Source organism: Polyodon spathula, unplaced genomic scaffold, assembly GCF_017654505.1.
Source record: "Polyodon spathula isolate WHYD16114869_AA unplaced genomic scaffold, ASM1765450v1 scaffolds_784, whole genome shotgun sequence".
Classification (NCBI taxonomy): domain Eukaryota; kingdom Metazoa; phylum Chordata; class Actinopteri; order Acipenseriformes; family Polyodontidae; genus Polyodon; species Polyodon spathula.
This window is the reverse complement of record NW_024472272.1, coordinates 417,370-432,521: the sequence shown is the minus strand read 5'-3', so window position 1 is coordinate 432,521 and position 15,152 is coordinate 417,370. Positions and strand designations below refer to the sequence as shown.

Sequence of the window (15,152 nt, the reverse complement as noted above, 5' to 3'; positions counted from 1 at the left end):
ATTAGGCATTGTAAAATAGACACATAGATAGGAAACTGAGATGGTGCAATTCTACACACAGAGACTGAAGGGGATATTAAATAACACACCATGGAAAACTAACCCTAACAAAGGTTTCCCATAGCAAAAGCACTGCAAAGTGTAATACAGCACAGTGGAAGCATGGCAAAGCGTAGGGAAGCATTGTAAAGCATAGGGCAGCATTGTAAAGCATAGGGAAGCATTGTAAAGCATAGGGCAGCATTGTAAAGCAAAGAGAGGTCTGATAAAGCATAGGGAAGCATTGTAAAGCACAGAGAGGTCTGATAAAGCATAGGGAAGCATTGTAAAGCAGAGATTGTAAAGCATAGGGAAGCATTGTAAAGCAAAGAGAGGTCTGATAAAGCATAGGGCAGCATTGTAAAGCACAGGGAGGTCTGGTAAAGCATATTAAAAAATGAGGTAAGCTAACCCTTATAAAAGTTCCCCACAATAAAGCACACCTGCTTTTAATGTGATAAATTATTTACAATAAACTAAGCAAAGTGTGAGCAGCCCTGCCGTCTCTCTAATAATCAGGGTGCTATGAGCAGCAGTGATACTGAACTGAGCGGGACTCTACTGCCAAATTAAAAACCAGGAGACAGGGACAGGCTGTTCAAACTGCGAATACCAACAATATAAAAAAAAACAAAACCACATTTAAACAAATGTACTGACTGCTGTGGGGTTTCTAAAACAAACACCAAACAAAACGCTCTCCTGCTCTTAATGTTAACGCTGCGGTCTGCCTGCTGGGGGAGGGGCTGGCAATCCCCTGACAGGATGAGTGGGGCAGTGGGTGGGACGCGGCCTGGTTCTCTTTTTTCTTCTGGCCGCTTGTTTTTGGATGATATCACTCCTTCCCGCACTGACTGGCAAGGGGAGAGACAGGCCTGTGCTCGGAAGAGGAGAGCAGCGAGCCGGGGGTTTCATGGGGGGGGGGGGGGTCTGAGTGCCAGCCCCTCTGCAAGTCCACGCTGCCACTGAGACAGTGGTTTGGCATCCCTGCTGTCTCACGCCCACGTTGGACTGTTTGATCTGTTTGAAGAAGAAGACTAAACAAAAACCCAGGAACCCCCAAAACCTAAAACCCAAGACCGCCCCCCCGCCCATTCAGGCAAAAAAATCAAGTGACCGCCCCCCCGGTGAAGTGTACTCCAGATGTTCGGATGATCAGCTCTGTTATTCTTGTGTTTCACTGGTCTAGGTTTACCTTGAATTCATGCCATGCTATCAATGGCCTGCCTGTGAGTTACATGTTACATACGCAGCCTTATAATCACGCTGAGAATATTGATCTATATATGCTTGACCTTATAGTCCCTGACAAGGCCTGCCTATTGAGGATGGGGGGGTCGTGGGGCATCCTAACCTGTAATTTGGCCTCCTGCTCCCAGACAATGGGGCTCTTCACTCTGCGCTGCTGCTGCTGCTTCTGCAGCTCAGCCTCTCATGCGCAGCCCATTGTGTCACTGTACGGCTGGGCTGGGCTTCAACCTGGCAGCCCATCTGTGCACTGGAACACACACACTGAAACACACACACACTGGAACACACACACACTGCAACACAATCCCTCATCACTCACTGGAGCACACACACTGGAACACAATCGCTCATCACTCACTGGAACACACACACTGAAACACACAAAGAGACACACAAACACAGGCTCCCAGAGCACCTGAAAAATAAACACCAGGCTGCAATCAGCTTACTGGTCCTGCCAGATTAAAAGGAGGGGGCGGGACTTACGATAAAGAATGCTGGTGACACTGCAGAGTGCTGCGCGTGTCATCGCGTGGCACTCTGTGCGAGTCTGGAAAGGTATTACTCATTGGAAAAGAGAGTGGGAAGATGTCTTCTTTGCGAACGGGAAAGGGAAGCGTGTGTGCTGAGAAGATCTCACACGCTTCACGGTGTGAACTGCTATTCTGTTTAAAGAGTCCCACACATGCATTTCACTCACTGCCTCCGAACCACTGCACAGCGATACTCCCATCACCAGCCGTAATATAACAAATGTTCGCATTCTACCCATGCCAGTCTCATTCCATTGTAGCTGCCCTGTACTGCTACCATATCCCCTCAAAACAGAACCATTGAATAGCCATTCCCCTCTCTCTGTCTGCCTGTCTTTCTCTCTCCTCGCTGACCCTTTTGACCGCGTTTCTCATTGCACCGCTAGCTTTTCACCTCCCCAGGTTTGCGCAAGGATTATGTAGATGAGGAAATTCAAATAGAGGAACGAAATGTAGGCATTAAAATGAGTTTGGATAAATAAATAAAAAGCGTTTACCAAAATAATATGAGGAAGAAAGATTATTGGTTTGACTGTACTGGAGACGGGAGTTTACCATGTTTATAATCACACTACAAATACCCCTGTGGAGGATCTGGGTTCGAATCCAGCACGGTGAAATCACGGAATATATCGACCCCAATTTTTACAACCCTCAGTAAATAAACAGCTGGCCCCTTCTCCAGCCTGCGTAGGGTTGTGTGATTCGAGGTGACCCAGGTTCCTGTGAAAGAGGAGCCCTGTCGTACGGCCTTTGCTGATTGAACTGCACCCCGGAGCGAATTGAAACTGTGCTGGTGTGAACAGGACTGTGACAAGGGCTGCTGTGAGCTCATGGCAGAGATGTCACCGCAGGCTCTATCCTGCCATTGACTTTGCTCTCCTTCCCGGCACTGGAATTACTGGCTCTGGGCTTGTTTACCCTACGAGTACCAAATCTGTAAGTGTAACCACAGGCCAGCTCCGGGGGGGCACAGCACACGGGATAGTCAGCTCAGCGGGTCTCCTCACTGCAGCACAGCGGCACTGGAGCAAGCCTTTAATCTTGACCCCCTTCCAGTTCTGCCTGGTCTGCACTCGGATTGTGAAATGGACATTGAAACGCAGGGGCAGTCTAGGATGATGGAAGCTGGTAAAAGCACAACGTGAGTCCGGAGACCCGAGGTATAAGCGAGGCACAGCACAGAGGAGCAGCGAGGAGCAGCGTGGACACTCAAAGGCTCCGAGCAATGAAGCACAGCAGTGGTTTTAAACCTTTTCATCTCCAGTACCAGCGTTTCCAGCAGGGAAGAGCAGGTGTGCCAGTAATGAAGTGCAATCTGAAACGGCCGCTGCAATACAGCGACGGCATTAACAAATTATTTTGACAACACAGACCGGCTGCTTTGGTTCCCCATCAGTAACTTTGAAAGTTCACAACAAACCCATCTCGTCATAATTTCCCATTTCTCTGTGGTTCAAACAGATTGATGCATTACCATTAAGGGAGTATTGTGATCCTCATATCGTCATGTAAAACACCTGGCGGTGTGTACCAGTCCTGACACACGTGTTCCACATGTTGAGAACACTGGTGTGGAGAGGAGAGGAGAAGGGAGAGGAGGAGGAGGAGGAGGAGGAGGAGGTTATAACACAAGGCAGTGTTTACAGGAACCCTGCCTGCCTGCCTGACCTCCTCACTGTGGTTCAGACCCAGGCTGCGCTGCTCACAGGGGCTTTTCTAATTCTCTTCTGGGAAACGGAATTAACTATTTAGGGGATTTTTCAGTGTCTCTGTGTTGTTGTTTTGTGATATTTTGTAATCAGTTGAATATCACATACTGTCATCTCTATATAGATATATCTATGTGTGTACTTATACACAAAGGTCGTTTCACCAGCTGAGATGAAGGGGAAACCAGGTGTACAGATCATGTGGGCAACAGTTTTTAAAACATATTATAGAACACACAGGGGCCAGTGATTCTCATGGCTGTTTACCCAATACCATACAAATAAATGAATAGCAATTCTAGACTCCTTACATGAGACCTAAACAGACCACGGAATGACAAGAGAGAGAAAGACAAGAGAGAGAATGACAAGAGAATTACAAGAGAGAGAATTACGAGAGAGAATGACAAGAGAGAGAATGACAAGAGAGAGAAAGACAAGAGAGAGAATGACAAGAGAGAGAATTACAAGAGAATTACAAGAGAGATAATTAGGAGAGAGAGAATTACAAGCCTTGGTTATCATCACTCCTCTAACACTGACAAGAACAAGAGGTGGTCAGTGCAAACTGATAACAGAAATTGTAATTCTTATTTTTATCAGCTTGCTAATTTTCCTCCCCCCTTACAACACGGCAGCGCTGTGGCTAACCAGAGACAGCTGCAATGCCAGGAGCCCTTTCACAATCCTCCATCTGCACCCATTTCGAAACGCACTTGAGGAACGCACAAACAACCTGATGTGACAACCCCAAGGCATGTTCTCACCAGCAGCACATTGCAATCAAACGACTGTCACTGTGCACGCATGCTTTTCCCATTGCAATGCAATATGGGAATCTGAGAATTTACCATGCCTCTCTGTGCTTTACAATGCTTCCCTATGCTTTACAATGCTTCCCTGTCCTTTACCATGCCTCTCTGTGCTTTACAATGCTGCCCTATGCTTTACAATGCTTCCCTGTCCTTTACCATGCCTCTCTGTGCTTTACAATGCTGCCCTATGCTTTGCCATGCTTCCAATGTGCTGTACTACACTTTGCTGTGCTTTTGCTATGGGAAACCTTTGTTAGGGTTAGTTTTCCTTTATCACACTTTGCAGGAACCTTTTATAAGACAACATCTTAAGCCAAGCTACAGTTTTGTGGTTTGAACACAAGCGTGTAAGCCTGGAAACAAGAACTGTAAACAATGGTAACAAAACGCCAGCTTCCATGGTAAGACCTCCTGTATCCCAGGATCCTCTACACACTCCCCCTGCAGTCCCGTGTGCGCCCTCCCCTCCCCTTCTCTCTCTCTCTTGTGAAATATTAGTTTCCGAAGCCTGTTTGAGCTTCCTGTCCGATTTCACAACGCCAAACTGTCTCGTAAAAACCAGAGCAGCTCGCCTGCCTTTTCCTGAAAGAGAAACATCCCCTTTTAAGAGAAAACTAGGCGTGTGCGCACTGTGAGCAGAGGGAGGGGGCGCTGATAAGGGACCGATCTGCTGAGCCTTTACTGCAATCTTTAATCAACTCCTGTTTGTTGAACGAGAAAAACAAATACCGCGGAAGAGAGCTCTGATGACGTCACTTAGTTGTTTGGTTCTAGTTCTGGGAAAAAAAAATCCACAGCCGTCATCTCTTTAAAAAAATCAAATAAACAGCAGTTCATTAAAGACTGGAGTAAACGCTGTGAAAGTGTAAGACCCTTCAGAGCAGTTTGCTAAAATAATGAGGCACAGCACAAGTGGCAGTTACCAGGGAGTGAAAACAAAAAACAACTTGGGGTGAAAACATGTTAAAATCGTGTCTAGTGTAAAGCTGACCACGTCCACGGACACTCGAGTCCACGGTACAACAGCAGCGCTCGCTTAGCACGCTGGAGTGAGCATGCGCACTCAAGCATCGACATCTTCAAAAAAAAAACTGGACCCGGGTACGGGAGAGGGTTTCGCTAACATCACTGCTTCGGCATGTGTGTGCGTGTGTTAGTGTGAGCAGCGGCGCTGCACCCCGATTCATCCAGCTTGTGCGCGATGCACGGGGCTGGCAGGAGGGCACGCCGCATTCCATATTCCAATTCCAATGGCATTCCCAATTCCAATTCCTTCTAAAGCACTGTAATTGATATTTAGAGTCGCAATGAGGCGCTGTGATCGCTCAGCTGCTTGCATGTGAAGCCGGTGTAACTGAGTGACTCGCAGCGACCGCAGCTGAAGTGATTCCTCCCCGCTGTCTGTGAGAAGCTCGTTTAACAGAACCCTGCCCAGGGCCATTCGGATCAGGGATGTGAATTGAAAAGCAGGGATTGACCCAACACGAAACTCGCATTATCTCCACCGCAATAAAGATGAAAGTCATTCACTTGCAATCCGGTTTTTTTGTTTTTTTCGGTAAAAGTTATCGGTGCTAATGATTGTAGAAAATGTTACAAGTAACCGCCTCCGTCATTATATTTCACAGGAATTCTAGTAAAATAACATTTTGAATTTGGTATTTATAGTTATTTGAACGGAAATGCCTTACAGAGATATATATCTTACAATATTTTTTTACCGTTCACATTTCCACAGTGGAACGCGGTGCTGTTACCTGGCAACTGGGTGGCGGGTGGTACGCCGTTCAACTGTACACCAATCATGAAACACTTTCTGTTGACTGACAGCGATGCTATCCAATAAAGAGTGGGACTCGTGTTCTTGGGCGGGTGTTTCAGATTCAATCTCGTATTTTATAGGCGGGTTCGGAATGCTGACTGGGTTCTACTATTACCCAATAGCGAAGAGCGAATGTTTGAGTGGCGGGCCGCTCTACCCAATCGGAAGCAAGCTACCTTTCGGCCCTGCTGCACGCCGGCGCTGGTGGAAGATGGACTCTCTTATTCTGGTAGGGTAACTGTGGGATGTAAAGGCGGATCAGGAGCGCGGTTTGGGGGTTGTTGAAGTAGCCGGGGCGAGGGGTTGCAGCGCCCCGGGTTCACTCCGGGTTACGCCTCGATTCCGCCCCAGCGGCGCGCTGTTTCCACACTCGGCCTGCACACTCAGCAAAGCCCCCGGATAAAGTGCACTAGCAAGGGGAGAGATGGGGAGGGAGTGCCGGGATACCGGCTACCAGGGTCCCGCTTTTCCACCCACGATCATTTTGCTTAATTTTCGGTGTTGTAAAAAAACAAACACACCTCAGAGTGATGAGTCGAGGGAGTGACTGAGACACGGCAAGCCGCGGATAAAGCGGCTGTGCGGGATGAATGAAGGGTGCCACGGACGGGCTGTGTTTGTGTTAATGATATAAAAGCAGGACTCGTCTGTTTCTCAGTGCTACGATCCGGCGCTGTGACCTGCCGCCGTCCTAAGCGTTTAAAACACGCCCTGTATTAATAAGAAGTATTGTAAACGAGGGCGCTTTTCAATTTCAGATGTGTGGCAGGAATGCCTGAACCGCGCTGTGCGCCCCTGGATAGGGGTGCGTGTTCACCCGGGGTGGAGAAGAATAAGCAGCTGTACATTGTTTACATCCGATCGTTTCGAGTTGCATAGTTGTGTGTGTGTGTGTGTGTGTGTGTGTGTGTGTGTGCTACGCTACACATCAACCCCTGTCGTATCAGCGTTACACACCCAACAGCAAGCCCTAAATCTCAACTCGCCAGTCAGTGGCTGCTATCGTAGAGTTATTTTCTCATGAAATTGAAATGCACCCCCTCTGTAAGGTAAGCAGTTACACCCCCGCATTGCTGTCGTGTTCCTATGTGAGCAGGCAGCAGTGCACCCAGACTCGCTGACTCCCTGCCTGGACCGGGACGCTGAAGATAAGGGGTCTTCTCGTTGCTCTTTTATTGTTTTCAGGTCATCGTGCTGTGCCGTGGAGTTCAAACCAGAAAAGAACTGGCGGCGCGTTGCCCTCCTCGGTCGTGTTTGGGGTTGGCGTTGCCCTCCTCCTGTCGTGTTTGGGGTTGGCGTTGCCCTCCTCGGTCGTGTTTGGGGTTGGCGTTGCCCTCCTCCTGTCGTGTTTGGGGTTGGCGTTGCCCTCCTCCTGTCGTGTTTGGGGTTGGCGTTGCCCTCCTCCTGTCGTGTTTGGGGTTGGCGTTGCCCTCCTCCTGTCGTGTTTGGGGTTGGCGTTGCCCTCCTCCTGTCGTGTTTGGGGTTGGCGTTGCCCTCTTCCTGTTGTGTTTGGGGTTGGCGTTGCCCTCCTCCTGTCGTGTTTGGGGTTGGCGTTGCCCTCCTCCTGTCGTGTTTGGGGTTGGCGTTGCCCTCCGTGTTTGGGGTTGGCGTTCCTGTCGTGTTTGGGGTTGGCGTTGCCCTCCTCCTGTCGTGTTTGGGGTTGGCGTTGCCCTCCTCCTGTCGTGTTTGGGGTTGGCGTTGCCCTCCTCGGTCGTGTTTGGGGTTGGCGTTGCCCTCCTCGTGTCGTGTTTGGGGTTGGCGTTGCCCTCCTCGTGTCGTGTTTGGGGTTGGCGTTGCCCTCCTCGTGTCGTGTTTGGGGTTGGCGTTGCCCTCCTCCTGTCGTGTTTGGGGTTGGCGTTGCCCTCCTCCTGTCGTGTTTGGGGTTGGCGTTGCCCTCCTCCTGTCGTGTTTGGGGTTGGCGTTGCCCTCCTCGGTCGTGTTTGGGGTTGGCGTTGCCCTCTTCGCGTTGTGTTTGGGGTTGGCGTTGCCCTCTTCGCGTTGTGTTTGGGGTTGGCGTTGCCCTCTTCGCGTTGTGTTTGGGGTTGGCGTTGCCCTCCTCGCGTTGTGTTTGGGGTTGGCGTTGCCCTCTTCGCGTTGTGTTTGGGGTTGGCGTTGCCCTCTTCGCGTTGTGTTTGGGGTTGGCGTTGCCCTCTTCGCGTTGTGTTTGGGGTTGGCGTTGCCCTCTTCGCGTTGTGTTTGGGGTTGGCGTTGCCCTCTTCGCGTTGTGTTTGGGGTTGGCGTTGCCCTCTTCGCGTTGTGTTTGGGGTTGGCGTTGCCCTCCTCGCGTTGTGTTTGGGGTTGGCGTTGCCCTCCTCGCGTTGTGTTTGGGGTTGGCGTTGCCCTCCTCGCGTTGTGTTTGGGGTTGGCGTTGCCCTCCTCGCGTTGTGTTTGGGGTTGGCGTTGCCCTCCTCGCGTTGTGTTTGGGGTTGGCGTTGCCCTCCTCGCGTTGTGTTTGGGGTTGGCGTTGCCCTCCTCGCGTTGTGTTTGGGGTTGGCGTTGCCCTCCTCGCGTTGTGTTTGGGGTTGGCGTTGCCCTCCTCGGTCGTGTTTGGGGTTGGCGTTGCCCTCCTCGGTCGTGTTTGGGGTTGGCGTTGCCCTCCTCGGTTGTGTTTGGGGTTGGCGTTGCCCTCCTCGCGTTGTGTTTGGGGTTGGCGTTGCCCTCCTCGCGTTGTGTTTGGGGTTGGCGTTGCCTTCCTCGGGTGTTTGAGGTGGAGTTCTGTTATACACTCAGACTGTGACTCTGGGGAAGTCAGTGCATCACAGAACTTTGTCTCGGGAGCTCAAGTTCTGCAGCTGCGTGGGACTCGAGGGAGGGGCCCGATCCGACCAGCACAGCAGAGCAAGGAGAGGCAGGGTCTGCAGCAGCCTCTGTGTATTACAGTCCACAATGAAAAGCTTACAAGTGTATTGCATGTTAGCATTTGCATCTTTTAATTAGGCTCTGTGCTGTGTGTGTGTGTGTGTGTGTGTGTGTATATATATATAGATAGATAGATAGATAGATAGATGCAGCCACCAACATGTTTAGCTTGAGAGTCCCTGCTCTGGAAATTATACTCTACATATTTACACATTTTTCTTTTGTATAATTAAAGAAACATTATGTACGCACAGAACTGATTTAACTTCCTTAAGCATGACACAAATAAAAACTCCCTTTCTTCTAGCCCAATAGCAGAGATTTTGGATAGAAGGGTCTGCTGATTAATAATAACGTGTAGTGAATGTGCTCTTCTATCTCTCAACAGGAACCCTCCCTGTACACAGTGAAGGCTGTTCTGATCCTGGACAATGACGGCGACAGGCTTTATGCAAAGGTACAGAGTCCGGGGCTTGCGTGTCAGAGTGCCAGGCCTGTGTGCACAGCAGCACAGTCGATCACTCTGGGGTGGGGTGGAGCAGCATGCAGGAGAGAGGGTTGAGCCGTCAGCAACGTCGTCATTTAAAACCTGCCCCTCTCTCGATTTTAATCAATTACACAAGCTGGGCCGAAACTTTACAATGTAAAATATATATATATTAGAAATTAAGTCATTGTACAATTAGGTAGCAAAAGTACAAGGAGTTATGGAGATTTTTACAGGTGCCATAGTTGATTTAGAAATGTTGGTTCCTGCACCTTTTTGAAACTGCAGTACTATGATGACACTTACCCCCGTCCTGCCCTCTCTCTAACCCCCTCGCTGTGCTCTGTATCTACAGTACTATGATGACACTTACCCCCTGTCCTGCCCTCTCTCTCACCCCCTCGCTGTGCTCTGTATCTGCAGTACTATGATGACACTTACCCCCTTGCCCTCTCTCTCACCCCCTCGCTGTGCTCTGTATCTGCAGTACTATGATGACACTTACCCCCTTGCCCCCTCTCTCACCCCCTCGCTGTGCTTTGTATCTACAGTACTATGATGACACTTACCCCCTTGCCCCCTCTCTCACCCCCTCGCTGTGCTCTGTATCTACAGTACTATGATGACACTTACCCCACGGTGAAGGAGCAGAAAGCCTTCGAGAAGAACATCTTCAACAAGACGCACCGCACAGACAGTAAGGGAACGAGCGAGCGAGCAGGCAGGGTCAATTCCTGCTTTTTCAATTCCAATTCCTTTTAAAAAAACAATTCTCGATTGCCATTCCCATTCTGTTTGAATCTGTTCCAGCACCGCACTGATCAGAATTGCACTTAGCAGTGTTCTGTTTAAATGAGCTTCTCGCAGACAGTGCTAACCAAATCACTTCAATTGAAGTCACTGTTTGTCTGTCAGTTAAAGGGGCTTCAGATGAAAGCAGCTGAATAATAATCTCAATGATGATTATCAAAGGAATTGGAATTGATAAACAGGGTTTGACCCCGATCCTGCAAGCAAGCCAGCCCTCCTGCAGGGAGACAAAGCAAAGGCATCAAAACACTTGAAGAAAAAATACAAACATCAATCCCACGGTCTTTATTAAACAGAGCTGTCTGTTGCTCCCCCCCCTCTTTCTCAGGTGAGATCGCTCTCCTGGAGGGGCTGACTGTCGTCTATAAGAGCAGCATCGATCTGTACTTCTACGTGATTGGCAGCTCACACGAGAACGAGGTAAAGAAAGACCATTGGCGGGTCAGAGAGAAATGAAACAGGGAACCATGCACTGTTTAAAAAATAAAACTAAAGATTTCAATGAAGGCGTGTTAGTCTTGTCTGTGTGTATTTACAGCATTGCAGCTGTGCATTTCCAGATGTGCTGCTGAAGTGTCGTGTCATTTTTACAGAGTCCCCAGCGGATGCTTTGTATTGTACTCACTCCTCAACAGTGATGCTCTGTACAGGGCTTGTTTTATTAGTGTTTCCAGCCTGTGCTCTAACCCTCCCAATTCCTCCTCCCCTCTCAGCTGATGCTAATGTCCGTGCTGAACTGCCTGTTTGACTCGCTCAGTCAGATGTTCAGGTAAGAGACTCGGCTGTTTTGTAGTATTGGCCATGTCTGTTATAGGGAATGTGTTTGTTTATTTAAGAGGATAACCTTCTATTAAACAGTTTCCATCATCACAAGGATGGCAGTAAGACTCCCGTTGGAGAGCGGTTTGATCCATTCCTGGTTTCACTACGAGTTTAATAAGACACACCCCTGAGCTTGTTCCCTACTCACTGTGTCTAATCAAGCTGGTAGTAAAACCTGGACTGGGTGACACTGCTGTGCAACAGGAGTCTCATTCCCAGCCCTGTCTTGCATCCCGCAGGAAGAACGTTGAGAAGAGGGCTCTGCTGGATAGCATGGATGGGCTGTTTCTCGCAGTGGACGAGATCGTGGACGGAGGGTAAGGTCTGCTGCACTCGTGATGTTAAACTGTTCTGTCACCAGGATGGGAATACCTTTCTTATGGGCTGTGCAGACCAGAGGAGCTGCGAATGTGTGGCTGCTTAGTGACCTTATCCACTGTGTATCCAGGGGTGAAAGTAACCCCCCGTTGCATAGCAGTGTGATCCATTCTTGGAGTTTTTAACAAGACACACACTGAGCTTGTTCCCCTCTCACTGTGGCTGATCAGGCTTGTAGTAAAACCTGGACTGGATGAAACTGCTCTGCAACAGGAGTCTTTATTCCAACACTGTGATTGAATCTCTCTCCTCTCTCTCTTTCGCAGGGTGATTCTGGAGAGTGATCCTCAGCAGGTGGTGCATCGCGTGGCTCTGAGGGTAAGAGAGGAAGCAATGCACTGACTGCACCACAGAGACACACTGACTGCAACACACACTGCCTACAACACCAAGACACACCGACTGCAACACACTGCCTGCACCACAGAGACACACTGCCTGCACCACAGAGACACACTGACTGCACCACACACACACAGGCACTGACACACAGTTGAATGTTTTAGACATTGTTGTGACGGTTCAACTGCTTTCATTGACTAACAGTGACTTCAAGCAACTTGACATCACAGCGAGACAGACGGTTGTATCGGCTCTTCCTTCCTGTTTCTGACTCTCTCGTTTTGTTCCAGGGAGACGATGCTCCTCTGACAGAGCAGACTGTCACTCAGGTATGTAGGTATGAAATGTATTGAAGCAAAGAGGAACGAAGTCACGTCGTTGCTATGGCCAGTGATGGATGGATTGATGGGTGTGCGTGTGCGTGTGCGCGTGCGTGTGTGTGTGTGTGCGCACCAGCAAGCTGGCTTCTATACACCGGCAGCCCTGAACAGACCAGCTGCTTCCTTTAAATACCCTCCACCTGGCTCGAATTTACAATGATAGCCAGGTGCAAGGGATAATTACTAATAAAGCAATTAAACAATTAACAAATGTGCATTTGCACATTTTTTTTTATTTTATTTTTTTTAGCAGGGAGAAATTAACCCTGCTCACACATCCTCCCCCATGTCTTTTTAAGACACTGGCCATTTAACAGCCACCTCCCTCCACCCTTAAAAGACACCCCCCCCCCCCCCCCCAAGTCCCATCTCTTTGATCTGCGCCCTCCAACACAAAACTGAGGGTGGGTCGGTCCCTCTGGCGCTTCCAGGGAGGAACCAAGAACCGGCGACGAGGGACCCCACTGTGGGAACAGGGGTGACTGGCGTTGCGACCGGCAACCTGGAGGGTGGTGCAGCAGGCAGAAGTCTGAGGATGGGTGGCGGCGTAGCGACCTCTGAACCGCCAGGGGGAGCCTAGCAACAGGCAGGGGGAGCCCAAGCGACGTCTGCCGCCTGCGTCGCAACATCTGGGGATGCAGTGGAAGCGTAGTTGGGGGACCAGGCGAGGAACTGTGCCTCATGGAGCACACTGCTGGGATCCAGGTCCAGTGACAGGAGATCTGGAACCTTAGGCAGGGTCTCCCAGAGCACGGGGCAAGGGGCCGCCCTGAGCAGCGCCAGACATGCTTTCAGGGGTGGTGGGCTCCTCACCTCCTTCCCCTTGTCTGTAGCTGGTGGCTGCTCCTCCTCCTGCTTGGGAGACAGCAGGGCTTCTCCCTGTGGGGCTGCAGGCAGCGGTGCCTCTCTCGCCTGCTCCCACTTTTGGAGCAGCAGTTCCAGCTCGGTTGGCTCCAGATCTGGTAGCCCCTTTCCTGTCTGCATCTCTTGTTCTACTCCTTCTGGGCAGCGGTGTTCCTCTTGATCTGCTCGATCAACGCTTTTAAATCTGTGTCCATTTCTGGGTCTCTAGGGGCACCCACACACCCCTGCCACCATATCTAACCGAGCTTGCACGACGCAGGTTCGTTGCCCCTTTAAAAATAGACCCAGGACACACAAACTTGATGTTTTGATGTTTGTTTGTTTTTTTAACCCTCTCCCCGCTATATATACGTGTGTGTGTGTGTGTGTGTGTGTGTATTCTATTAGCTAACCCCACTGTACCTCTCACCCTCTTTCTTTAGGTTCTTCAGTCTGCGAAAGAGCAGATCAAGTGGTCTCTGCTACGATAGATTTGAAAACGAGAGCCTTCCTCCCGAGGAACTACAACCTCCCTCCCCAGCTCTCTCTCTCCACCAATTAGAAAGACACAGGGACCTCATCGTTGTTTTTGTTTCTTTGTAATTATATATAGATTTGTATGTTTTGTAATCATTCATTCCACATGTGTGTCGAACAGTGGCGAGTCTGTTAATTTCCTGTTGATTTGATGACATGGTTTTATAAGGTGTGCTGCATTACTGTCAGGTCCTCTGGACCCTCCCACTCATGAATATTAACGCCCCGCTGATGAATATTCACGACTGCTGCTCCTTTAGCATTTTGTGTAGGGGGGTGAGGGACCTCTTTTAAAAGCGGGTGCAGTCCCTGTTAGAGCAGTTTGCTGGTTAAATATTGATGAATACACTGATAACAACCGTTCAATCCCTTCTTAATACAAACATTGTTTGGGGAGGGGAGAGAAAATGCTGCATTTGAGTGGCTGTTCTGATCGAAGGGTATTGTGGGTTTCTGGCAGTCAGCTAGAAGAAAGCGAGCCGCTTCTTGTTTTTTTTCCCCCTTGAGCGAGTGCAGAGGATTTCTTCGGGGCGATTATTGGAGATGTTGGTTAAATTAATGAATGTTTTTAGCTGCTCGCTAACAAGGGCATGCAGCTCTCCTCCCCTTGGCCAGTTCCCTCTGATTAGGGGGCAGGTGGATCATGTGACAGCAGCGACGCTGCAGCATGTACAGTGTAAAGCCTGCTTCCGTCAACATTCAGAATGGATTTCAATAAAACATGTGTTCAGACTCGCTCAAAGTCTGCTGTTGAGTGCTAATCTGTTCCAGACGGCTGCTGTGCTTCTCCCCGCGTCCGTGACTGTCTCACAGACCCTGAGTGGCACCGATCTTCAACTCTGTGTTTGTGCCACGCTGCATTTTTACTGTAAAAGGTTATTGTCAAAAAATACTAGAGAACTGGAGAAAAGAAGATGAGACCGAGACAAACCTCAGAGCAAAAATAAGCATGCCCCCTAAAAAAGAAAAGTTTAAAACATGAAAACAGAACACGTGTATTAAAAAGTCGGTCTTACCTTTCCAGACGCGGTATTTGCTCCAACCATTTTCTGAAAGATTTACCAGCACCTGGAACCAAAAACACAAAATTATATAGATATAGAGATAGATATATTTTTTATTTTAATGAAAACCGTGTGTTGCATGCTTTGGGTTTAATTGAATTAGCTTTTGCATTGGTGTTATGTATTTTTATATATATATTTTTTATTTTGAAACGAGAACTGCTTGTACTGCACACACATCTTGGTAGGCGTGTGGTGAATCTACAGCATCTCGCTGTACCACTAAGTTCATATCGTAGGTTCGACTGCCATCTAGCGGCACCCAACTGAAATTACAAGCACGACAACATTTTGTTAATTTTTGTTGGGATCGAAAATAAAACCGCAGCAACAGGCTTTTCTCGCAAAATTAATAAACGAAACCATGCATACAAAACTTTAAATAATGTTTGGTAAAACTTTAAATAGTTTCCGTCCAACTGAGTCTTTAAAAGCTCGCATTACGCTTTGGGATTATT

At 49.0% G+C, this 15,152-nt stretch overlaps 1 protein-coding gene across 1 annotated transcript; it reads left to right on the top strand.

The window, feature by feature from the left end:
• Positions 1-6,296: 6,296 nt before the first annotated feature.
• Positions 6,297-14,372, top strand: copz1 (COPI coat complex subunit zeta 1). Its single transcript, XM_041241529.1, has 9 exons — positions 6,297-6,401; positions 9,420-9,488; positions 10,134-10,215; positions 10,657-10,748; positions 11,042-11,097; positions 11,390-11,467; positions 11,795-11,846; positions 12,161-12,199; positions 13,537-14,372. Exons 1-9 carry the CDS (start codon positions 6,384-6,386, stop codon positions 13,582-13,584), a joined length of 534 nt encoding a protein of 177 aa, XP_041097463.1. The 5' UTR covers positions 6,297-6,383; the 3' UTR covers positions 13,585-14,372.
• Positions 14,373-15,152: the final 780 nt, after the last annotated feature.